Source organism: Harpegnathos saltator, unplaced genomic scaffold (genome assembly GCF_003227715.2).
Source record: "Harpegnathos saltator strain DR-91 unplaced genomic scaffold, Hsal_v8.6 scaffold58, whole genome shotgun sequence".
Classification (NCBI taxonomy): Eukaryota; Metazoa; Arthropoda; class Insecta; order Hymenoptera; family Formicidae; genus Harpegnathos; species Harpegnathos saltator.
The window spans coordinates 1,941,457-1,968,685 of NW_020230404.1; the positions used below are offsets into that span (position 1 = coordinate 1,941,457).

The window sequence follows — 27,229 nt, forward strand, 5'->3', positions numbered from 1 at the left end:
TATTATCAATATCAAAACTGCAAATAACATTATACTATAAAATAGCGCGACATATTAAAATGTATGAAAATTCCGTAGAATCATTTCAGGTGCTTTCCACGTGATTTCATTATAATTGCGCGCGATACGTTCCACGACCGTTGTTCCAGTTCTCGGGAGTTAGAAGAGTTCCTTAATTAAAAAAGTAACGTGCAATTAACGAAGTCGATCAACCTAACGCGAAAGACATGACCAGATTAAATGCATTGCTCCACGACGGAAGCTAGACTTTCTTGCTAACTCTAACTACGTTAAGGAGATTGAGAACACTTTGAAGGATTCATAAATTAATATTAATAGGAATATATGTTAACGAAATATAAAAAAAGATAATTAGATATCAAACATACGAAAGTGTATCAAATCATACTACACACATAATAAATTAATATTTGAAATATTTAAATTAATATTGTGGAAATTGTGTGTGTTTGTGGATGAGATGATAATGTAACAATTAATAAATAACGTCGAAACATGCGCGACTGTAATGTCGGAAGTAACAACATGAATAAGAAATATATTTCAGTCTCTCCCCCCCCCCATAATTCCTGAAGTAATTTGCAGACGAGGGGCGGTGAATTCGCCATTTCGTTCACGTAGGAACTTCATGCGGATTTAGTCGTCATCCGCCGCAAATTCTCGTCATAAATCGCGCAGAAGAGAAACCGAGAAAAAAGGGGAAGAGAAGTAACGGGAGAAAAACGAGAACAGCAAGACGCGTCTGCGGCAATGAAGAGGCCCGGAAGAATTACGTAGCAGAAAGGAAGAAATCGGCCGGGAAGAAGAAATAAGAGAAAGCCCGCAATAACAGACACAAGCGGCTGGAGCGGAAGGCGGCGAATGGGGCGAAGGGGTGCGAACAGAGCACATAGAGCGGGGGCGAGAAGCGGAAACGAAAGAAAAATGAGGAAAAAACGGAGAGGGCGCCCGAAGGAGGAGAGGGTTGACGGTGGAGGCAGAAAGGGAGAGATACAGGGTGGCGCGCGAGTTTTGACACGCGCCGCTACTCCATCTCGCTTCGTCTTGCTCCTCTCGTTCCATCTCGTTTCATCTCACCACGCAGCCTCCGTGTTTCTTCTTCAGTATGATCCGCGCGGTCCGAGCGCGAGCACCGTGCATCATTGCATGCTGCAACGTTCCGATCTAGCATCGCTTACGGTGGGCTCATCTTACGAGCTCATCCGACGATATTGCGAGGCTACGTGGTGTCAAAAATTCGATCTTGCCGAAGAGGAGCATTTAAAATCGAGCTGAGCGTGCACAGAAAAGGACTGCTCAATGAGTACAGTGACAGCCGAAGACGTCACCTTTCTAAGGGACTCCGTCAGGGCTCGCAATAATTTTCACGGACAATCAGCAGTACACAGTAAAGTCACAAACCGAACAAACGAACGTACATTCTCTCGTCCTCGTGGCCGCGATATCTCGCGGTTGATTCGTCAATTCGCTCATTCAATCTCGTGAACTCTCACACGTCGTGAATCGTTTCGCTTCATTACACATCGAGTCGTCTTGTTTTATTACGTCGCAAATTAGACAACCTCGTGGGAAAAGTCGAGAGAGTCGAGCGAGAAACTTTTAATATGAGTACAGAGGTAATTATTCGCCGTAAAGGCGTTATTCGATCGATTTTTTGACAATCCCGCCGATCGTCTGATGCTTATCCGCAGCCGACGTACAGCAGCATAAAATAAGAAACTCCCTCTTAAATACGGCTGCAATTTTTTTTCTTCAATACTTCGTTGCAGATTCAGCGGTATGTTCAGAGTGTATGTACTGAGGTTCCTCGAGCTTCCGTACATTAAAAGTCGATGGATCCGCGCTACTTTGCCATTCAAATGTCGCAAGTCACTCGAGATTTAATAAAGTCGACCTGCCTGGTCCGTCTTGGATATCGAAGAGTCGCGTAATACCGCGAGATTCTATAGCAAAAATGCACGACGCTCGGAAGGTGTTCTTCACGAACGCCTTTCAAGGGATGGCGTGCGATCTTCCGAGACTTCAATCCGCTGCATTTCTCAACGACGTCTCAGAATCATAAACCTCAGTAATCTCACACATTAGACTCGAATTTTCTGAACGAAGCCAATTCTTACTTTTAAGAGATTTTCGGTAATTAAATTGAGTTCTTCTTGTTTCGTAATGAGAGTTTACAAATTTCGCAAAATTCCTGAATTTGCCAAACCGAAGGTTTCACGCTTAAGATAGATATTGCTCCACTTCTTGTAGGAATCACCGGAAATTGAATTGTTTTTTCTTAATAATGTTTCATCGACGTCTGGTGGACTCAAATATATGTTGATAATTTAAGAATTTAACCCAATATATCGATTCACTGCCGCATATAGTGTAACGGAAATATTATAACCCGAATGGAACTTTTGTTCTTTACTGGCGCTTTCGCCTGCCACATCTGATTTCTCTTCGAATTGAGTACCGATTCATAAGCTGTAAATCAATTGGCCAGAGTATGACCGAGAAAGAAAAAGACGAAGGGGAAAGTAAGAAAATGTGATAATTATATTTGCGTTTTCCCCGACGAAAATTCGGCCGACGTTCATGCCGAAAGCAAAATGTATTTATAACACGAAGAGAAACATTCATTTTTCGGATCTACAGCCGTATATGACCTTCTTTCGTTCCAAGGTTAATGGGGAACACATTTCCAAAGTTTGACGACCTACTTCAGAAACGCCTTATATCGGAGGGGGGAGGGGGCGCTAGTCTGGCCCCTCGATGGCTTCTTCCACTTGGCACTTACGGCGAAGATTATACCATTCGAAATTTCTCAGAGAACCTGCGGCCGAGAGGTAACTTGGTGAGTTTCACGCACCCTTTGTAAGCCCCCACATCTATAAATCATATTTCGGTAAAGCCATAAAGCCTCAGCGGTGGGGGGATGGGGGTGGATTGCGGACGAGCAAATAAACATTTACTTCATCGCCGTCTGCAAGTGTCGGAAGAATCGGAGGGAGAACAATTGCGGCACGATTTCAAGTGGGAGTGAAGAAGAAGAGCGAGGAAAGTGAGAGGTGCGCGTCTCGGTTGAGGTTCGAACAATGTACAAACTGCATCGGCAACGTGAGAGCGTCGATGGCGTCGGGACGCCAACAGCAGAAATTGAAAAAGTAAGTACAATCGTGTAGAGTCGATCGAGTTACGATACGTTCCTTTTCGAGGTCGATCCGCGCGCGATTCTATTTGCCTCTTTCTCCCAGAGTCGCCGAATGTACGAGGGTAGTCCCAGAAGTACCTGACCTGACGTATAGATAGCGGTTGTTGTTTGTAAAGAATGACTATGGTAGAAAGTACCAACCTTATAAAGCTTAAATTTGAAGTTTGACGACGCTACGTTGTTTAGTATTTGTTTGGCAGCCATCAATAGTGAACGCTCTCAGTGAATTTGTAAACATGGAAAAAATTGCTCATCGTTATGTGATACAATATTTTCATTTGAAAGGCCTCAGTCCAACCAATATGAAAGCGGAGCTAGATTCTACTCTGGGGGAGTCTGCTCCTTCGTTTACAACAGTAAAATATTGGGTGGCAGAGTTTAAACGAGGCCGTACGAGCTGCCAAGACGAACATCGCAGTGGTCGACCAAATGAGGTAACCACGCCAGAAATGGTGAAGAAAATCCACAAAATGGTATTGGAAGACCGTCGACTGAAAGTGCGCGAGTTAGCAGACATGGTGGGCATTTCAAAAAGTGCTGTACATCGCATATTGACTGAAAATTTGGACATGAGAAAGCTGTGCGCAAGATGGGTGCCGCGATTGGGACAAAAACAGCGTCGTGAGGATGTTTCAATCGAGTGTTTGGCGAAGTTTCGCAGCAATAAAGCCGAGTTTTTGCGTCGATTCATAACCATGGATGAAACATGGGTCCATCACTTCACACCTGAGACGAAGGAACAGTCAAAACAATGGACCAAGGTGGCTTGATGGCTATTTTGAGGAGCTCGACGATTCTACTATACCACTATACCACTATACCACTATACCTACCACTATAAACCACTATAAACCTACATTATATTCTACCACTATAAACAGGGTATCGAAGCTATTGAACATCGCTGGGAAAAGTGTATTGAGCTAAAAGGATTCTATGTAGAGAAATAAAGATACTTTTTCCCAAATTTTTTGTGTTTTCTTTGTTAGGTCAGGTACTTCTGGGACTATCCTCGTAGTTCGTTATATTTTTCCATCGCACATTCTTACTAAATAAAAAAGAAGGAGTGCGAAACATTTACCGTAAAATGTAACGCAATATCCCGACAATTTCAAGAACATGAGAAACCTGTCGATTATATTAGCGTGCAACGCAAAAAGACTACATGGAAAGAGAGTTGATGAAAAAAATTTATATTCAGGAGAAAACCTGCGAGAACGACGACGGGAAATGCTCAGTGAACAACGTAATGTGATCGTGACGGTTAAAGAGTACGTTCGAGAAAAATCGAAGAATTGAAATTTACAAGTATAAGAGGATTAAAATGTCCCTCCTTTAAGGATATTTTCCGACGGAGCCTGTTGTTCCGTATTTATTATGGACGCAGCGTTATGCATTTGCATTTATTTTACCTTTTACTATGGAAGCACTCGATGAGATAAACTTTTTCCTCCACAACGAGATGACTTTTGACTAATAATGGCACTGACATACGCACATACACACACACACACACACTGACTGTCGCGATAACTAGAATGAAATTGACACGTCTCTAGTTTACAAGACTAATAACTACAGCTAGAGGGATACTCGAGAGCATTAGTACCGCAATGGTCCAATTTCGACAACGTTTCATGATCCCGCGGCGGATTAGTCTTCGCAGAGAGAGAGAGAGAGAGAGAGAACGAACGGATATAATCGCTCTTTAAAATGGTCGATTTATAATTATTTTTATAAAACTGCGGCAGCGCGACTTTTTCTCAAACAATCCCCTCTTACGTTTCGCCATGTATATTTGAACACCGTCGTTCTAAGCCTTTTTATTTTAACGACGTAGATATCTTTGGACTCGCAGCCAGGTTTGCACTGCTTGTTCATCGGCTATGCTTTCTCGTCCAGTTTTAAACTTGTTTATCCGTCGTGAAAGCTCACGACGTGGTTCATACAATTTACATCGTATCGCGCGTATATCCTTCGATCAATTTCAACGAGTTTCGCCTGCTCCTTTACAACAAAATTTTGCAACAATAAACCGCATAACGTTCCATAACGGAACGAACGCGAATTGTGGGATGGCTGTTCGTTGAGAATTTCTAAGAAAAGCAGAAGGAGGCACTCTGAACCACGGCAAGTTGAGCAAATTAAGAATGGTAGAAAAGTCCGCCGTGGCGTGCAAACCTGGTAAAATTTTCCGAAAATTTATATCAAAATCCAAAATTATATCAAGATACAAGATCCGCGTGTTAATTAAAAAAGTAAACGCGATCGAACGACCGAACAGAAACCATAACGATGGTTATAATTAATGAGTTCATTAATATGGCTGAATTTTGAAATCCTAGCAGAACAGTTATCCTCAAGGATGTCCTTTACGAGACAACGTTTTCATTGTCTCCGATAAAAAATTGTGAGAAAGAAGGTGAAAGAAAAGAGAGGAACAGTATTGAAATATTTTCAAATAGAAGAAATCTGATAACTGTAACTCGTTTCCTCATCGCGTCCCAGAAAGTAGCCGCCGACATACTCACCGACAGTAAAACAATGAGTAACTATTATTGTTCCCGTAATTGAGTCCTGCGGAAAAAGCCGTGAGTGAAAACGGCGAAAAACCGCGTTTTATCGTATTCCCTCTGACGCGTATTACCTCGAGTCGACGCTTCGAGAAACCCGGCCGTACGCTCAATCGCGCGTAAATTTTTACAGCTTTGTTAAAAATGCAGACGATTCGCGCATGATCTGAATTTCCAACGCTGTTTAATAAGCAGAATAGAAAAAGAGAAACAAAGAAAGAAAGAGAAAAAAATTCCCGAAAAAGGACATCGATGTTCACGCACATATTTACTCTTTATGTTTCATAATTAATGGAACATTCACACTCTCCGCGCATCAAAGGCATTCTCCGTCGAAGCGCGTTTCGTCGCTAAAGTTACCTCGAGACACGCTCCAAAATCGAGCCGTGCGGTCGCGCTCCTCGTATCCGAATTCGATAGAGTGACGACGGAACGATGGAACATCGACACATTCGATTCGTATGCACGAGAGAAAGAGGAAAAAAGAGAAAGAAAAAGAGAGAGAGGAAGAGATTGTCCGCACGTTTCGCACGAACAGTGAAATGTTTCTCCTCAGCTTTTTACGTGGTAGCAATACTTGCTCGACCAACCGCGAGGCAAAGAAAAGAACAATTATGTAACTCGCGCCTAACAAGACACGATATGCATCGCGCGATTAGCTAATTACGATTTTCGCTAATGCCTGTCTACTCGTGTCTCTCACATGTGCGGGGAAAAGCGACCCACGTGTAATACAATTAGATGTACTCTACGGCGGCATGATGTAACATTATATAATGCAGCACAATACAGTACGAGAGATAGGGAAGATCTACTGTCGTACGATGCGATATACGCTCCGCTTCCGGTTTTAATGGACAAACTTCGAGAGCGCGCGGAGAGATCCGAAATTGAGAAGAAATGTTCCTGTGTATGTATGTGTGTGTATGTATGTATATCCACGCGCGCCCGCTGAATATACGTTAATTATCGACAAAACGACAAAAAGGATGAAACAGTAATAATTGATCAATCATTATACGAATTGGTCATCGCGTGTTCACGAGATCGACCCGCGAGGGAAAATATTTGATGGCTATTCGCAATTATAATCGCGGAGGTGAAATCATTACAGACGATGAAACAATTTTTGTAATAAGCATTGCTGTATCGCCGGTGCTAAGGACTATAAACGGCGAGGATTTTATGGTAAAAATTACCACAGGATTTTGTAACCGTTCAAAATATGTCAACGTCAATATGTCAATATTAACCTCAATTTATTACTCCGTTTGATACGTGCTATTTAGGAATTATATTAGAAACTGTGTAGCCTGCTATTAAAATGCACTGCGAGTTCCTTAGCGAGATAAAGTCGATCGCCAGTTTGTTATTTTATGCTGTTAGAAAATATGGCGTAAGATTTTATTTCACGGAAAAAGAATTTCTAAGAAGAGAGCTGTAAGATTCTCTCCGTGCATATCGCTACTATTTCCTGCCGCAACTGCAGAGGGGCCATGGTCGGTCCAAAAATGAAATTTACAATTTTAACAAGATTATCCATTTCTCCCCTTCCGGTGTGTCTAGAGCGCGGGTTAATTAAGATTGCACGACGGCCGTTCTGTTTCTCTTATTCACCCGCCTGCGGCCCGCTCATGTCTTTGTAATTTCAAGGAAAGTTGTTGACCGACTAAAATCGGATATCACGGATGTCAGTAATCTTCTCATTATTGTAGCAGAATACTGGGATTCTCAGTGGATTCTTTTAAAATCTACCGCACGAAAGACGGGCGGCCAGTCGGTCGATTGGCCAGTCAAAATTCGCGACTCCAATTATCGCACACGCTATTTATTCATCCTCCTGATAATTCCATTAAAACACGCCGCCAGGAACTGCCACTTGCCGTGCCAATGGCGGTCGTATAATCGCGATTTTCATTATCATCGAAAAACATTTATCCTCGCGAATTTCGTTGAAATTTCCTCACCGGCGAAAGCGCGACCGTTTTATTCATTTTATTCATATTTAATTGAACATAATCGATCAATTAACTGATCGACGCAAGAAAGTCGGTATTCGTACACACACAGAATGGATGTATATCGTCATGTTAAATAATATATTCGCAGAAGTAGATATTCATATACTCTCTGTCCTAAATCGTCGCGCCATTAAATCATTTAAATCCAGAGTTCTTAAATATTTAATTATTGTTGCCGTTCGCTTTAACACGACGCTTTAACAATCGACCTCTTCGGCGGAATGACGCGCGTTAATCGCGGTTGTTGAATGTTTCACGCTAATTTCCCCAGAGAGAGAGAGAAAGAGAGAGAGAGAGAGAGAGAGAGAGAGAGAGAGAGAGAGAGAGAGAGAGAGAGAGAGAGAAAGTAATGCGGGTGAGGAAAGACCGAATCAATTATTTCCATTTTTGACGCATAAAGAGCCGGAAATTATAATTGTAGTATTATCCGCGCGCGCCCTTTTCCTCAGCAGGAACAACCGAACACTCCCACCTGTGTGTGTTCTCGCTGAAAGACAATTATTCATTAATATGGATATTATTATAATTAATATGGATAAGTTAACGGACGCTTGTTTAAAACAAGAAATATCGCGCCACGCGCGTGTGCATGGCATTAATATAAATATGCAATAAAATGAAACAGGAAAACATAATGTCTACGCGAGGCACAAAATGCAGAGAACGAGACGGACAAGAAATGGCTGAAAATAAAATGGGCCGAAATGAGTGGGAACACAAAAGAGCAAAACAACTGGCAAGTTTCATCGTGTAAGCGCGGAGCGCTTCGCTAAATTAATAGAACGTAAGTGACAATGTCTTAATCGTCTCGCGTTTAAAATTAAATCAAGTGTAGCGGCGAGATATTAAAGCAACAGGTCTCGGGTGTCGCAGGCGATCCGGCTAATAAAATGTCGGCCTTCTGCCTCCTCGCGTAAACGGCTTACACGGAAAGCTCAAGGCACTGGCGATATTGCGACGAGATCGATAGCAACATCGCCCCGATAAAGGGTTCGCGCGATTAATGAGCTCCGCGCGCAGAACCGGTTAATCGAATTGCACCTATACATAAGTGACGGCACTTAAAAATCACGCTCCAGCGAGCGAGACAGTTTTTTTCTCCTTCCCTCGCAACTAAGTGACACGTGCTTAGCATACTTCAGCCCTGGCATCCTTCGGCGGATTTTTATACCTTCGAACGTCTTGGTCTCTCTCCTGTCGAAGCGCGCTTCGAGATTTCTAGGTCGGATGAAGATTCCGATAAAGGAGAAAACGACGGTCTTCTCCGAAGCTCTTCTTGTAAAATACTTGGTTCAATCTAACAACGATACGTTATACAGGGACGTGATGTCTGTCATTCAAATCGATCGCATCAATTTTTAATGAAAACTCTACGTCCGAATTCTGGTAGACAATGATCGCGATATGAGAAAAAAATGTATTTGCGCATTCGTGCCGCGTACGTGTACACGTATCTCAATTAACTCGTTGGGCTTAATGAACGACAAGTGTACGAGAGAAAAAGAGCCAATTGCAACTTTGGCGTGCCTTGGATGGCATAATTAATGTTTATTTCCCAGCTGATGGTTGGTGGCAGAACGCGCTGTCATTGGCCTTAGAGGCGTCAGTGGTCATCATATGAAGCCGCGTCACTTTCCACGCGGGACTGCTAATAAATTACATCCGTATCTCGCTCCCATCGGTCGATCTCGAGCGAGTTAACTGGTCGCTTTGGTGCGAGCGCGCGCTGCCGTGTGTGCGCGCCAGTACGATGCACTTCGACCCTGCACTCGTCGATGCACTTTCGGCGCGCGAATCAAGCCACTTAGGGCGCTGCACTTCAGGTTACCACCAAGCCGAAAAGCCGAAAACTGCCAACATGATTTCGGGAACGCCGATCCGGAGCGCGATCTTTCCGATGAAAATACCGACACGAGTCAAAGGTGGCCGCAGCCACACGACGCGACGATTCCGGTCGATATCCCCGACACATATTCGCCACCTCTGCGGAGATGTGCAGTTCGCCGAATAAAAATCTGTCGCTCGGTCGCGCGAGCGTGTCGGGTGTCTGTGAATTATTATAGGTTTGCGGCAAGTTCGACGAATCGTCGATAATTTCCTCGCTTCGTAGGACGAGTCAGTCATTTTGCAGGCGCGTTTGCTCGGAAAGCAGAGCAAAATGGTGGGTAACGAAGAGACTGCGATGGAACGTGTTATTGTTTGGTTAATATAAAATAAACACAACCAACGGCCCAACTAATTTCTGTGAGACCGAATAATCATCACGAGAGGATGAATCCTAACAATCACATTCATATTATTATATATTCCTCATCACATTTCGTTCTACTTCTTTCGTGTGTCTTCAAATATATAACTATCGAATATATTAGGTTGTGGAAAAAGAAATCCATTATTTTTTCGTTTATTTCAAGGCTTTATTTAACATAGTTAGGATTGTTCGATTTTGGTCAAATAAGCACCGTTCTATCAATTTGTCGCCATTTTAAAGGTAATTTCATGATCCCTCTTTCATAGAAGCCCTGGTCCTTATTTGCAAAAAACTCGACTAAGCGATTTTCACAGTCTTCTCTTGAGGTCAATTTCTTACCATCAAGGAAGTTTTGCAATGACAAAAACAGATGGTAATCGCTTGGTGCCAGGTCCGGACTATAAGGTGGGTGCATCAAAACTTCCCAACCAAGCTCCCGGAGTTTCTGACGAGTCACTATAGACGTATGTGGCCTGGCATTGTCCTGATGAAAAACAATTCCTCTCCTATTGATCAATTCTGGCCGCTTCTGGTCGATCGCTAGCTTCAAACGGTCCAATTGTTGACAATAGAGGTCCGAATTTAGTGTTTGGCCATATGAAAGCAACTCATGGTGGATGATTCCTTTATAGTCCCACCAAACACTCAGCAAAACCTTCCTGGCCGTTAATCCTGGTTTGGCCACCGTTTGAGCCGTTTCGTTGCGCTTTGACCACGATCGTTTTCTCACAATATTGTCGTATGTAATCCATTTCTCATCCCCAGTCACCATCCGTTTCAGAAATGGCTCGATTTCGTTCCGTTTGGTCAAGGCTTCGCAGATTGAAATTCGGCCCATCATGTTTTTTTGCGTCAATTCGTGTGGCACCCAAACATCGAGATTTTTTTAGAATCCAGCTTTATGCAAATGGTTTAAAACTGTTTTGTGGTCGATCTTCAGCTCCTGGGCGATACTACGACTGCTAACATGCCGGTCTACTTCATTTCCATAATTTTATTGACATTTTCGACGACGGGCCTACCTGTGCGAGATGCATCTTTAACATCAAAATTACCGGAACGGAATCGACGAAACCAAAATTGCTCGTGATTGGCTGTGACAGTATCGGGACCATAAACACCATTCACAATTTCAGCCGCCTGGCTTGCATTTTCGCCTTTATCGAAGCAAAATTGTAAAATATATCGAATTTTCTCTTTGTTGACGTACATCTTTTACGTGCTCACATAACTCACAACTTAATCGACAAATCAAAAACCGTTAAAGAATTTTTTTTAGTACGGAATGTCACTTTTCCAACGAGTATAAATATTAACCTATGTGATTAATACATCACGTGATATATACCACTAAAACCATCCAGCGGAAAAATAATGGATTTCTTTTTCCCCAACCTAATATTAATTATTATGCATCGGTTTAAATATTATCGGTACAAATATTTTCTTATTGTTTCTTTTTCTTTGTAGATCGCGCTATAATTATTAAAGTATGTGTCGTGGAAACACGTGCTTCACAAGTACTAATAATTTATGACAAGTGAGGTGTCGATACAGGCCCTTAATTTTGCACCTATTTCCAAGTTTGAGCGCGCGCGTGCACACGCGAAAGAGAGAGAGAGGGGGGGGGGAAGAGGGAAGAAGCGGAAGGAAAGGAGTTATTTTTATACGTGCGATATCACGATGCGCGAAGTTGCTCGATATAAATATAGGCCAAAATGCACTCACTCGCAGCCCGTAATATTCGGCCGTGGCTTTAATGCCCACGCATCAACCTAATTATTCATGTTGCTCGTTAATATATCGTTATCAACTTTTCGCGTAAATCCGTAAGCCTAGTACGGTTCCTCCTCGGCTTTTGCGGCGGAATCGTTTCTAGTTTCGCTCGTAAAATTCTACACCCGTGATAACCGCTCTCTAATTACGCTAATTGCAAAATACGAGCGGCGGATGAAACTCCTCGTACCAAATAAACAAACTCCCTGGTTAAGAAACTTTCTACTTCAAATATTAGTTATTCGTTACAGATTATTTGTATATGCAACGTGACTCGATAATTTGTGTAAATAAATTAGCGCGCAAACATGAATTCATAAAGATGTGTCTCGCTTCATCATATTGAAGTTATCGATTAATCGTTAATTTATATCACTAAAACTTCAAGTACCTGCGGGAATTATTCGCCAGAAGGCGGACTCTTTAAAGAGCAAAGAACGAGATAACGTGACACATTAATCTTCCGCCGTAAATTCAGATCTCAGTTCGCGATTTATAAGGGATTTTAACGGATTTTCTCCGGTAACGCGGCGGCATTCTGAAACATCATTGACAGGCGAGAGCTGACCAGAGCAGCAATTTGTTCAGGGATCGGCATTGTCACACGAGGTGGAGAACAGACTGTCGATATCCGGTATACGTCAGTTAATCCAGTAGTCCTTGTAAATAAATAGCGGTCCGCGGTGGAAGGAGAATGACCGTCACTTTTGCAGCCGCTTCGAAAATCCTTCGCGGCGAGAGAATATCGCGCGTCCGATCTTACGTTTATCGATGTCCCCGAAAGTCAACGGGCCGACAGACATCTCGTCCTTTGTTTACCGCGAGCGGGAGGGAACGTGAACGCTTTGTTCGTAAGATCCCGTTCGCAATCAGCACGCCCCCCAAGTGACGTCGTTATCGCTGAATTTCTGACGATAAAGCAACAGACGACGAAGTCAGCTCCGATCTTTGATAATTAAAAAGAGTCGGGGGATGAGGCAAGACAGCAAGACAAGCGCCCCGGAAACATTAATTTAAGCCGATTTAGGAAACTACAGATTGAGATTTTTGGCAGAAGCTTAGGGGATTCTGGTCTCCCTTTGAATTCCCCGACAACGACGCTTGATTTTAGCAAGATACGTAAACAGCAGTCCTTTCTCTCGATCGTACACGACTTGTAACGCGACGTCAGTTATTTTAATTACTCGAAAATATCTCGCGAAGAATTTTATTCTTGACACTAACGCAATCGTTCTTTCAAGCAACGTGAAAACTTGTTACCCTAAATACTCAGTATATCTTTCAAAAATTCCTAATAAAAAAATAAAATTTCTGTTTTAATAAATGACAATAATCGACATATTTTATATCGATAACTAAAGAAGATATCGATAACTAAAAAGAACGAAAGGACGCCCTGCGATCAGCTGATTAGCCCGCACGATCAGCTGACGCGTCAGCGGTCACCAGTTGATCCGATCGCGTAACTACACGCACCAAAATTTGGAAATGTTTGCTGAAATTTCGCAAAAAATATACTTATTCATGCGGAAGAAAAATCTCAACCCCACGTTATAGTAATTAATCATATGTAAATCAACCTAATTTCATAAAATACCCCCGAAGTCTCGACCTTAATTTCCACGGCAGATTTTCATTGATTAAAATTCCCCTTACAATCCGCCGTTAAATTACAAAGCGATAACTCGGGGATGTTATAAATTACGCAAAGTTTAGAAAAAACCAAACAATATCGACAATGCCTGTATAAAAAAAAATTCTAGAGCCGCTATTATTTTTCTATTAAATTAGATTAGTTGATTAATTGTTATAATTTTTGGTTCTAAGATGCTTGATTTAAAACTCAAGGGCCATAAAGACCGAGTTTTATTTCAAAGAAACTTCCCAATGAACTTCAAACTTTCTCCGAATAAAGCTAAATTAAAATGTAAGATTCAAATTAAAGCATTCAATTTGTTATTTTACTTCTAATATTTCTAAATTCAGAATATAGAGAGTACTAATATAGGAGGACCCGATATTCTCTTCAGACTATCTTTAGAAGCACCTCGGATCGACGCGAGGACCTCGCTCGAGCGTGCTATCGATCGTAACTGGAGGTTCTAATTCCGCGGACCTCTTCGAGGCTCGTCATGCTGGTCCCGGAAGGCAACCTTACATCCTGGAGCAGCAACTGGACGACAATGTTGCATCAGGTATCCTGCAACGACACACTTCTGGACTGCGCCGAGAAGTGCGACGTCGGTTCCGGCGGATTCGACCACCTTTGTATGGTCGAAAAGGGAACCTTCGCCTCTTCAATGACACTCTTTTGCACACCTTGCGATTACGCGACTTGCAACGTCAACGTATCATTGCTCCTCAACGGCCTCGAAAGTATCGAGGGTATCTTTTTATCCAGGATACCCACAAGGGATTGTAACGCCACGTCATTCGCCGAACAAGTGAGCTGCTCGACATACAGCGAGACGTCGAAGTATAGAAGTTCAAAAGAGTCAGAAGTCGCGGAAATTGAAAATAACTCGCGGGTATTTGAAAATAAAATTGCACGAGTGTTCAAGAGTCTCGGAAAGATGTTTAGGGAACGGAAACAAACGGATTAAAACGGACGCTCGAACATTTCGACGCTTTCATTTTACCATCAACGTTTGTCGACATTTTCCAACGTTAACGATACCGACATCAAATCCGCGTCTTAACATAATCAGGTCTCCGAATACTCTTTTCCAAGTCGAACGAGCTTCCCGAAATGACAAGGGTTGTTCGAATCGTCACTTAGAAAGCTTCAGAAGTCATCCCAAGGCGTGATCTAAGGATCTTCATCCCGCGAGGCGATAAATTTCAGTGGGGGATGACACTTAAAAATTGTTGCCTTCTACTTCGACGTCTCGGAGATTCCGGCCATTCATCTCAGATAACATCTACAGATAATCGGCCGTTCCGCAGATTCTGGAGTGTACTCCGGCTGGAGGCATCGTGGAGGATTTGGCCGTGTCCTGCTCGCACCGATCCAGGATCGAGGGCGCCGGCAACAAGGCTCGTCGGTTCGATTGGAGCTTCCTGTTCGCGGCGGTGTTCATAGCCGCCGGTGGACTGGGAAATATATTGGTCTGTCTTGCAGTGGTACTGGACAGGAGGCTCCATAACGTGACGAACTACTTCTTGCTGTCGTTAGCAGTGGCCGATCTCCTCGTGAGCCTCTTCGTCATGCCGCTGGGTGCCATACAAGGATTTCTAGGTGAGTTCGAGCCCTCCCCGAGAACTAACTTAACACTTAAAGCCTGTCTTTCCGAGCCAAGAAAACTGTACAAGACACTGCAAAAAGTGTCACTGCAGATCAACATATAGAACGTTTCCTCCGTTCTCGCTTCTGCGAGACGAGGATGTCTCGGGGAAAAATATCTTCTTTTAAAAGCATCTAGGCTCAAAGAAATTTTTCGCAGATCCTACATTTTGTTTAGAAATCGAGATAATATCAATTTTTTTATGAAAAGCTATACGGTTTTCTCGAACATAAGTCGACTCTTCCCGTCGCGTCCCATGAATTATAAAATGATCAAGATAAGGAAACGTCGAAGAGTGAATAATGTAACGACCGAAAAACGGGGCAATTCGAGAACACCGAAATCTCACGAAGCTTAAAGAATCAATGGACCGATGCTCCTCCAACATTGAGCTATTCGAGCATTTCTCCGTTCTTATGTTTCAACAGACGGCAAATAGAGTCGGAAGGTCAAATAGAACGGGACGAAATGACAAAAGGCGGGAATTTCATCGCGGATGCGCGAAAAATCGCGACTGCTCCGCTCGCGGAGCCGCGAATAATAGGCGCTCGGGTAAAACGGTGCGTTTCTGATGGCGCACACGGAGCAGACTGTAAGGGGTCCTGCGTGGCGTCGCGCACGATCGGATTACGCTCGTAATGTAATCCGTGAGATTAAGACGCCGTGGAACAAGCGTAGAAACGGGAGACGATTTGCCTGGAAGGTCGCCGCGTGTCCATTTGCGCGCCTCTTTTCTGGTCGCACGCTGGTTACTACGAGAAATTTCGCATTCATAGAAGTCACTTCTGGCGTTTAAATCAAGCTCTAACTCGCGACGGAACATGTCCTGAATGTCATGGTGAAATATGAGACGTCCCATGAAGCGTCCACTTTTCGATTAGGTCGCCTTGAACTTTCGCAGGCACAGGATGACGAGCAGAATCAATTTCAATCGTTGAGGAAAACATCGCGCGGTTTCATTTCGGCAAACGTGAGGAGAAAAGAACAAAACAAGAAAGAGGGAGAGAGAGAGAGAGAGAGAGAGAAAGAAAATGAAAGCACCTGTCCCGTGTAACTCCGGGCCATCGGATCTTTATAAACGGAGAAAAAGTCATCGCGTAGACTTCGTAGCGTGCAATTTTCGTCGAATCGATTTTTCTGGCATTCCTTCTCAAGGATATCGCGCGCGCGGCCATCGCTGATGAGGGCTCCGCGTGTATTCGCACCAGTTCAAAAGTTCGAGAACGTCCGAGGCGGTTTTCCAGACGAGGGATTGTGTGATGGATAGGCGTCATCGAAGATATGACGATAATCGTAGGCGGTCATCGAGCTGACGCAGATTGGACACTCGAAAGTACTTAATGGCGGCGCGGTGTGCTCCGTCGTCCGACGGTAATTTCAGTCGAAATGCGAATTAATTAACGCCATCATCATGGCGGCGTCCTATAATCGGATCACGGACGCCGAGAATTATTAGACGAAATATCGCCGTACCAGCGGGCTCTTGTTCATTAACCCTTAAAATACGTAAGCTGTTCCCACCGGTATACGCACGTCGCGTCGGCGTCGGCGGCGGCGACGGCACCGTTTAATTTATGCGCGCGGCAAACAGAGATTGTTTGTCGCACGATAATTAACATTTCAACACGCGCGCATGGTAAAGTCAGTGTCTTTGTTCTCTTAACGCTCTATTTGCCACTCCCGCGACGTGTCCGTTACGCCGGCGCGGTTAATTGCAATTCGTGTTTTCGCCATTGCGCATATCACGCTGACTTTTTTCCTTCATACGAGACGCGAAGCCTAGGTAATGTCAAAGTTCAAACCTGCATAAAAAGCGTGCGATTCTTTCCCCTCTCCTTTTCCTGCTCTCTCCCAGCCTAACAACTTTGCGGACACATTGCAAATTCCAACTGGCGAAAGTTCAGCAATCACATCTTTCGAACGGAGATCGGATATATATATATATATATATATTAACTGAGATTTTAATACGGAATTATAAAATCCCGAATCCTTCCTTCCTGCTTCCGCCGCCCGGACAAAGTTCGGACTTTCGAGCATTTTAATTAGAATGATATTAGAACTAATATCTGACACGAAAGGAAAAAACAAAATAGAAACGCGTCCGTCCAAACTGCGACCTTCTGTCAACCCTCTCGCTTCTCCTTCACCCTCCCTCTCCCCCGGAACCCTTCCCTCTCTCTCCTCTCACGATGTGCAATTGGGAAATATGAAAACTCATCGAATTTTGTTTGCAAACTACGCGATTGTAAAATCGCGGTATGACGGGATTCGAATGCTTTCCCGCTTTAAGTAGTCGATGATGCAAAAGATTCGAAATGACGCGCGGCGAAAATGCCAGACTTTCCAGCTACTAAAGATTTAATGGATCAAACGATGTTGTCGACGTCTCGGGATTTTGAATTCCCAGCACCTGATGCACGCACACCAGCCTAGGCATTACTCCTTCCAGGTCGTGGAGCACGAGCTGTCTCTCTCGCGAGATAAATGAGCCACGACGATGACTCCGCTAATGCCCGGTGTGTCGTCGGCGCGTTCCTCGTGAAAGATGGAGTGCGTGCGAGCACGTGATGCGCGAAAACCCGTGGATAGAGTCGCTCTCTCTCTCTCTCTCTCTCTCTCTCTCTCTCTCTCTCTCTCTCTCTCTCTCTCTCTCTCGTCAGAAAGAGGGCCGAGAGCAACATGAGACCGATCGCCTATAAATCTAAGAGCAAGCAGCGCGACCTCGCCGCGACGAACGACTGTCATTTTCTAAACTTCTCGCATTGAGATGGGAATCTGATGAATAAATAATTAAACGCGACTTTTCATTTTACGTCTGTTCCTTTCAATATCAGTCAATAAATTTCCATCCTATTTTGATAAACTATCACAGAAAAAAATGATGTTTTATATGTATTACTCGTGCCAATAGATATTCAATAAAAGAATAATTAAAAGCGCATCCTTTTATTTTGTTTTATTCTATTTTATTCGTTTCGATATGCAATTTTAATTTATTTCATTTGTTTTGATATTATAAAAGGATATTTATATCACACCCTTTTAATTAATCGCCTCAAAAACATGATTTCATTGTAAACTGCTTGTTTCCATCGAGACCCAACGAATCAATAATTAAATGCGACTTTAATTTCTTTCTAATATTACTAAATAATTTATAGCACATCTTTCAACTGTAATTAATCGCCGCAAAAAAAAAATAATGTCGTTCTAAGTTCCCACCGAGAACCAACAAATGGATATAATCAAACTCAATTTTATTTTATCTTTTTTCCTTCCGATATCGCTCTGTTATTTCCATCATATCGTTCCACTTTAATCGTCGCAAAAAAGATAATCAATGTCGATAAATCATTGGATATTCCTGACACGACGAGCGTGCTGAATCATCATCCCGAGGACCCGCGTTTCCTCATTCGTACTTTACACTCGTTAAGCGGAGCGACTCATTTTCGACGTTTGTTTTCGTATTTTCACGAATGTACCGCCGCGGGTACGGTAAAAGTGTATCGCGAGCACATAGCACAGAAAACACACGCTCGTGTAGGCGCCTTGTTACGGAGACATGCATCGGCGCGCGCGAAACCTTTGTGGCCGAAAATTGGCAAATTTACAGCCTGAGAACAATACGCATATTTCGTATTCAGTATTCGCGCCTTCGCGCGCGAACTACCGGCTTGCCTTTTTGCATCTCGATTCTTTTTCAGCGTATCCGAATGTGCTCTCTGACAGAATTCCTCAAAGTTTCCACCTGACGATACCGACTTCCTGCGAAGTTCTTCATTCAAAAAAAAAAAAAAAGAAAAGGATAAGTATAGGAGAAAGAATAACTCGGAAGACCAATCGATTCTGAAATTCCGGAAAAGCTAACACGGTCGCTTTTGTCTCATATGTACTCGGCGTCGTGCCGCGACCGCAGCGCTTGATAAGTGCCCGAGAAATTAATAGTGATAATAGCCGGAAAAAGGAAGGAAGAAATTTCTTAAGTTATTTAAATTAGATAATAACAATAACGATAATTTAACGCGGTATATAGTATGACAAGAGATTTAATATCTGGAATATTTCTACCTTGTGAAAATTTAAATGTTTGGGACAATTTCATTTTTTATTTTTATTGAAATTTTGGGCGCTCCGTTTTCATTCTGAAGTTCCTATTGCGATTTTATACGAATCTCGCGTTGAATTTTTCTGCCAATCCTATTTTAAATTTCTGTTCTTTCTTTCTTTCTCTCGTGAATTGTATTCTTAATTCAGCCTTCCATTTTGTTCTTGCATTTCTCTTGTGTGTACTTAGGCCTTTATTGCGACGTGTCTGCTCATCAAGCCGTACTTTAATCTGTTACTAATGAAATTCCTCGCAACGAAGTCTCCGAGTTAATAATGCGGCTATGCAAATTTTTGAGGTTACTATGCGTCTCCAGAAATTCTACGTCTCTTGCCTTAATTCTTTTAACGAGAACAACACTTTATATTAAAATAACGAATTCATTAGGTTGGACCATCGAGACTCGATTTCACTATAGTAAAAAGAAAAAGAAAGAAAAGCAAAAAGAACCGGGGTGCTTTCTCTGTCTCTCTCTCCAATTTTTCTCTCCCTCTCCCCTCCTCTCTCTCTCTGTGTGTGTGTGTGCGTGTGTGTGTGCGTGTGTGTGTGCGTGTGCGTGTGCGTGTGCGTGTGCGCGCGCGCGCGCGCGCGCGTGTGTGTGTGTGTGTGTGTGTTGGTCGGAGATGGTCGGTGTCGATTTATTATATTACATGTCTCGCTATTCCCCTCTTCCCCCTCCCCTCGAGCCGTTATCGACCGTAATGAATATCGCTCTAGATACGTTTCTCTGAGATGTCATGTCAGAGAATTCCTCGGGCTTCCGCAAATCTTTGAGGCAGCGAAAATAAATCGACGGCGCGCGGAAACTCGTGCGTGCAGAGTGACGGTTTGTGTAAACGCATTTCCGACAGTGACGTCGTTTGATGTGGACATAGATGCTGAGTGCGTCGTACGTTCGCGCGCTTCCGGATGCGCCGGTCCAAATTGCATGTCTGTCCGCGCCTTACAATCCCGTTTATTCTTAGGCCGTGCGACATTCACATACGGAAGTAATCGTGAATCACCTGCAACGTCCGCCAGGGCGCCTAATTAATCGGGGACTCGTGCTTGTAGATCGCGTTACCGAATGATCAGAATTCGCACTTTAACGCGAACTTGTTTCCAGACGATTTACCGTTCTTTGTAATTCATTTTTTAAACAGCAATTTGTAAAGCGGAAATTCGCGAGACACGAACTTGAGCGAGATTTATGAGCATAAATCTACGATTTATTACTTTGGCAAATGAAACGCGAAAATAATCGTCGATTATTTCCGACGACGAATATTAATCTCGATTCGCTCCTCCGCTGTGGATTTTCCAAAAAGAAAGCATTGCTCAAAGCGCCTGACAAAAGCCAACGCATATAGGAAAATCCAGAAGCAATATCCTGATCAGCCGAATCCTTTCTAGTCGCACGGTGAAAGAACATCCGATAAAAAATCGCGGCATATGCTATTAATTAATCCTTTTCTCTCGAATTTTCTCACGTGAAATATTCCGTGAGAGGAAGAGCGAGAGAGAAAGAGAGAAAACTTATATACGTCTCAAATTACTCGATCATGCAACTTCAAATGAAATAGAGCGCGATCGAATACGAAATCAAGTATTCTACTACAAGTATTCTACTACTATCTCTATTATCGGGATAGGATTACATCTTCTGTCCCGTAATTACAAATTCCGTTTCGTAATTATAATTATATTTACAATTGTCAACGGGAGATAGAGAATGTCGCCCTTTGCTGGAGAGCTCGCTCCTGAACCGTCCGTCTATACTTTCCTAAACGTTTAATTATATGCTGCAAAATTTTGTGGAGAAATAATCATTGCTTTCTCGGACGCAAAGCAGTTTTAGCGCGAACCGCTCGACAACTGAATGAATTGAACGCAATTACGAAGAACGAACGTTAATACCCGTTAATTGCCGCGTTGATTTACGTTGATTGTACAAAAGCTTAACTGAGAATTCAATTACCAAAGACACGATAAACAGATGTAATCTGAGACGCGTACATTTTGGTACCTTGTCTCATTGGTCCTCTATTAGTTGTTCAACCAATTTCCTGAATACAATTGTTTTTTCTATAATTACAATGAGGCCATTCAGATTTACAGTCATGTGAAAGAAAGCCAGTGAGAACCAACGCAGCTTATAAGTCGCGAACAACTTAATGAAATCAAATTTTTATCGCGGAAACGCGATATATACAGTACTCAAAAAAAGGGAGAAACCTAGAACCCTTCTTTAAAATTTCTTTTAATATCCTGCATAAGTCGTATTTTATTTATATACATACCCGTAATAAAAACATAAAAAACTTTATTGTGTTGTTAAGTGACACGTAATAAGACGTCAGCAATATTAAATAACAATAAAATAAAGTCGCGAATAACAGTAAAAATACGGAGCTTCTACGTCTCAGTGTTTTCATTTCAATCATTTTCATCACAATTTTTCGAATCAAAGGATATTAAGAACAAAGCGATGCAACGTGTCAATCGGGCAAACCAAGCAGACGCAGAAACCAGAGTCACACTTTTCAATTCAAAACATTTATTACGTGATTGCTTTCGCGACAAAAATCGACAGCGATTTGTTAAATTGTTCGTAAGTTGTGACCTACGTTGGCTCTTCCTCCACATACAATTAATCGTACACTCTAATGTAATTTTAATTATACTTTAATGAGACGTGATAGCAGCACGGTGCTGGTAACCGGTGATCGCTCAACATGTTAAGAAAGCACGACTTGTCCCGTACGCGCACTCGACGCGAGCTGATTTCCGGCGAGTTTTCAGGGTATTGGCCGCTCGGCATGGTGTGGTGCAACGTATACGTGACGTGCGACGTGCTGGCGTGTTCCGCGAGTATAATGCACATGTGCTTCATCTCCCTCGGCCGTTACCTGGGGATCCGCAATCCGCTCAGGACACGTCACACATCCACGAAACGTGTGGTGGGCTTCAAGATCGCCGCTGTCTGGCTGCTAGCCATGCTGGTCTCTAGCTCCATCACGGTGTTAGGTAAATTGTCTGTACAGCCCTTTTCGCACGAAAGCTTCCGGTTACCGATACCGAACCGGCAGGCACCTCATAAAGTGGCCGACTGCAGGCGCAATGAGAGGCCATAAATATGTGGGGAGCGCATTTACGGGGAAGAAACAACCCCCGAAGAGAGGGAGAGTACGTTATACGAGCGCAGCGTCGGACAGACGGAACATTACTATCCCCGGCAATTAAGAGGTATACGCCCTAAGAAAGGGAAATTGAGTGCACCGAGTGTGCAGATACTGCATAACGTCAGCCCGATCGCTCGAAACTCAACAATTACTTCGGCAGAATATTCTTTCCCTCTCTTCGTTGGTGTCAGCACGCATTAAGATACTTGTTATCTAATGTTAATGGCAGTTTAATGATTTGTATCGGAATATTTTTCGTCCTCTCCAGAGTTAATATTCACTAGCACTTATTAGTGTTTGTTGTGTAATTTCAACGGTGCTTCGATCGGTCTCATCGGCTCCGGCTTTAACGTTAGTTAATTCGCGACCTTGTCGAAAAAACGAGAATTCATTGGGAATTTTCCGGGCGAACATCTCGACGGCGAAAATCTCGAGGCGCAATTTTGCCGCGCGCGCGCGAGCGGTGAACCGATAAAGGATCTCTCACGTTTTTATGAACGCGAGCGGCGTGCCGTTCCGTCGCGAGATAAAGGTGAAAAAGTCGGCGTAATGATCGGCACTGACGATGTTCTATCGACATAATATACATTTATCATGGCGCGATTAGCTCCTCGACGGCTGGCCTAATCGATAATCGAGATAACGAGAAGCTTCAGCACCCTCGCCGCCATCTCTCCGCGATGTAAATAGCCCGATGGAAATTCTAATTAGTCAAGTTATACAAATTCCGCCTAATTTAAATAACTTTATCTCTACCTGAACTGAGAGAAAGTCGATTATGCGGAGCATCGTGCTCGCGTTCGACGTGGAACACTTGGCGCTTTGTACAGATTATCGAAAATAATTTGCTCGTGACGTTTCCTCACGTCGTCGTTAATCAGCGAAATGCGCTTCACAGGGCATCCAATTATTATCCAATTATAACCTTCCCCCAGTGTCTCGTGTAATTTTCGTTGAAACAAGACCCAAGTGACCTAACGAAACTTTTTTCCAAACAGGACATTTTCCGAGGTAATGTCTGAGATAAAAAGTCCCCGTTTTGAAAGACCCTGAGATACAACATTCTATACAAATTTCCAGGCACGAGACGAAAATTACGAGATAAAAACTCAATCTCGACGAGGCTATTTCCGACTTCGGAAAACAGCCTCCGCGGGGTTTGACGGCCGATCGAGAGCTCTAATCGGCAGATCGATGGCTAATCAGCGAAAGGACTAATCAAAGCGTGACAAGGACTCGGCTGCTTTCAGGTATAATCAACCCCTCGAACATCACGCCGCGGCCGGGAGTATGCGTCATCAACAACCGGGCGTTCTTCGTGTTCGGCTCTTTGATCGCCTTCTACATACCCATGATCGTCATGGTGGCGACTTACGTGCTGACGGTGCAGCTGCTTCGCAAGAAAGCGCGTTTCGCGGCCGAGCACCCCGAAGGCGATCAGTTTCGCAGATTGGGTGGTAGGTACGCGTCCGCGAAAACGTCCTCCACGGCGTCCTCGTCATCTACAACTACGACTACGATCACCGCCATGAGATCGTCCACCTCCTCGACCAGGCAGGTCCGCGCTTCCGGATGCAACGCGGAGAAGGAAAGGTGAGAAACTTCTTGCGGCCGTGGGATTCGGTTGTCAGAATTTCCAGGCACGCGGCTCAACTGTAATATTATTTATCGCGCGCGCATGATGCACGGGATACCTCGAAACGCGCGCGAAGAAAAACCCGAGAGGGGATAATCTTGTGCGCGGAAAATAAGTCAAGATTATAGAGTAAGCTTTTTCTTAGCGTAGGAAAGTTTCTTCGAAAAAGTTGACTTTCTGGATCAGACCTTTCAAGTCGTCTGCTAACGTCGCCTAATTAGTCAGTAACATCACTATTTGCAAAAATTTATTTGAACATATTAGTACGATTTTCCTCGCAACGAAGGACTAATAATTAATCATCCATCTCGGCCATTGCTATGCAAGGAGAGCTCGAATTTTCTGCAGCGTAATGTAATTTATAATTTATTTGCACACGCTTACAGGAACTTGGAGGAGCTGAAAATTACGATTGTACGCTGTTCATTCGCGATATAAATATGTCGGATCCGGTCGTCTATCAAATTCCCGCTTTTATCGCGTAGTTTTATGCAAGGCGGACCACGCGCATGCAATGTCCCTGATATCAGCGCGACGGCGACGACAACGTCGCAGTCTATGCATCTTAAATCAAGCGTCGCAACGCAGCGGCCAGTCCGGAGTCGCGCAAATTAATGCGCGCGATCCGAAACTTTCTTCATCAGCGCGTCAATTTTTAACGGAGAAACTCGAAACATTCCGCGCACGAACGCGACGATATTGCGTCGTGTCACAACCGGCGAAATGAGAAGTCAAGCGAGGTAAACACTCCTCCAAAGAAGTGTCCACCTGGATCTTTCTCTTTTTGTCTTTTCTTTTTCGTTGTTACACGGTTACACGGTCGTTCGATTCTCTATGAATCGCACGCCAGCGGGATGATCGATGATGTCGAGCAACGTTGCCGACGAAAGTAAAGAGCTTTCTCGGCAGATTTAGCAGTTGAGGATTTCGTCTGTTTGCTACAGCGACGACAGATGTGTCGGCGTGAGAAAGGTCCTGCCACAGTTAAAGTTCGCGGTGAACGGCGCCGGAAGTCCCGCCGCAGGACCTCAGCTCAAGTCGAAAGTGGATCAGGCGACCCAAACGCCGGAGAACATCGCGCGCGAAACAAGGAACTTCACCTTGCGAGCACTGAAACTGCAGTTGAATGTCACACCGACCACTCTGAATCTCAGGTAACGTTCATTACAAATGTATTTTACGAACAATTAAATTATTACGTAAGATTAAAAATCCGAATATTTAAAAGACCGAGAATCTAAGCAATCAAGCGTCAATCCGAGGTCTGTAAAATTAACACACTAACTTCATCTAACCTGAATCCCCGTCAAACTTTAAAAAGCTCGATTGCGTAAATCTTCAAATCGGTGAATTACAAAATTTGTAAATAAAATCCATAATCCATAATCCATAAAGTACAAGGTAGATAACAAACAAAACATCCATTTGACTCCAGATTTCGAGAAAGCTGTTAAACTTAAAAAATGTCGACCACTAGCAAGCTCTTCATAAGTGAAAAAATGGTAAACCACTAGAAATAAAATTAAAATAAAATACGAATAAAAATAATCGACAAAATAGACAATTTTTCTTTCGAAATTTTCCTCGAGAGTGTCTTCTCTAAGATTAATTAGAATCACTATACTGTAAGATTAATGTTCTTTCAGATTCCTGGCGGGGCGAACAAGAAAGAGATCCTTAGCCGCGAACGCGGTTGCGACCGAACAGAAAGCTAGTAAGGTTCTCGGACTGGTGTTCTTCACATTCGTGTTGTGTTGGGCACCGTTTTTCCTGCTTAACATCTTTTTCGCCGCGTGTCCCACGTGTTCTGTGCCAGGACACGTGGTAGACACGTTCCTCTGGTTGGGTTACGTGTCCTCGACAATCAATCCAATCATCTACACCATCTTCAACAAAACCTTTCGAGCCGCGTTTATTCGGTTACTAAAATGCAAATGTTCGAGGTAATGCTACTAGAGCTATTGACTAGAGCCAGCACTGAAAATTTATATTAAATCGAAATGTATCGATCATCTAATCGCAAATGATTACTTGCAAACTCAATCTATTTTTGAAAATGTATTTTTATTTTCACTTTATTTTATTTTATGTTGACCTTGACCCAAGTTCAGTCTTTTACTCCTCAATTAATATATCTTAAGAATTCTCTAATATCCAACTGAATCTTTCAATCCTCTCAAACTGCAAATTCAAAAATCAAGCAAAATTTCACCGACTGTTCAACAATGTATGTTCTCTGTGCTTCATAAATGACAAAAGGAAGTTAACGTGATGAACCCGATATCGTTCTTTCAGATCCGCGAGACTCCCGAGATATCGCTCAGTCACGGAGAGCGGAAGGGGCGCGATGGGCTTGTGCACGTCGGGTGCGCTTCCGTTGGCCATCAGTTTCCAGGGTACACCCTTACTAACGCCGTCGTCGAACCCTACGCCGACACCAGCGTCCGGTAGCTCTTTCGTGGCGATGATGCATCGAACAACGGACTCATTGTATCGAGACACCTTTCTGATTCACGAGCGCGATCAGACCGATTAATTTTCTCCGTCGCGACGAACCAACTGATCGTCGGCCGACAAGTTCCGCAGGACAATTCCATTGAGTACTTGTCAATTTTTTTAAAGACGCATCAAGAATAAATGTTATAGCTAAAGTTGAGCTTAGGGATCAAATTCATGTACGAAGCGAAATAAAGTAATATCACTTTACTGTTTTGACACAAACTCCCCTCGTAGTCCCGCGAGAATAATTTCCTTCCCCGATAACTCCCGATGTACACGATATTTTTCTGCTAAGTTGCGGAGGTTTTCATTTATGAAAAATGCGCAAAACGATGAATTAGCGTGATTATGTAGCGTGATAGTATAGTGAAATTGCATCTTCATGCGCGCGATTATCAATTGCGTATGATCAGAAATTTTCCATATTACAGAAATATTAAATAAATACGTCGTACGTAGATTTATAATGAGAATGAAAAAAATTATTCTAGTTGATTTTTGACTCAATATGATATTTAAAGCTGTCAGCCAATGACAATATTTGTTTCATATAAAAGTTCCAAAGATTATACATATACGTACACAGAGAGAACAATTTAGTTGAATTTAACAAATGCTTATTTGGAATAGACCAAATAAATTTTTTGATTGGTCGAACGAAGTTTCGTTTGACGCAACAAAAATATTTTGTTGCAGCTTA

At 43.1% G+C, this 27,229-nt stretch overlaps 1 protein-coding gene across 7 annotated transcripts; it reads left to right on the plus strand.

Annotated features, from left to right (window-relative positions):
* The first annotated feature begins 1,136 nt into the window (after nt 1-1,136).
* On the plus strand, nt 1,137-26,751 carry 5-HT2A (5-hydroxytryptamine receptor 2A). Of its 7 annotated transcripts, none has more exons than XM_011151262.3 (10): nt 1,137-1,637; nt 2,689-2,860; nt 2,918-3,170; nt 13,869-14,282; nt 14,785-15,076; nt 22,015-22,239; nt 23,645-23,987; nt 24,975-25,184; nt 25,677-25,973; nt 26,326-26,751. In XM_011151262.3, the coding sequence occupies exons 4-10, from the start codon at nt 13,971-13,973 to the stop codon at nt 26,564-26,566; spliced, it is 1,920 nt and encodes a 639-aa protein (XP_011149564.1). In that variant the 5' UTR covers nt 1,137-1,637; nt 2,689-2,860; nt 2,918-3,170; nt 13,869-13,970; the 3' UTR covers nt 26,567-26,751. The 7 variants fall into 7 exon arrangements, with proteins under 7 accessions (XP_011149564.1, XP_025159661.1, XP_025159660.1 ...); XM_025303876.1 differs by having other exon boundaries at nt 2,835-2,860; XM_025303875.1 differs by having other exon boundaries at nt 2,835-3,170.
* Nucleotides 26,752-27,229: the final 478 nt, after the last annotated feature.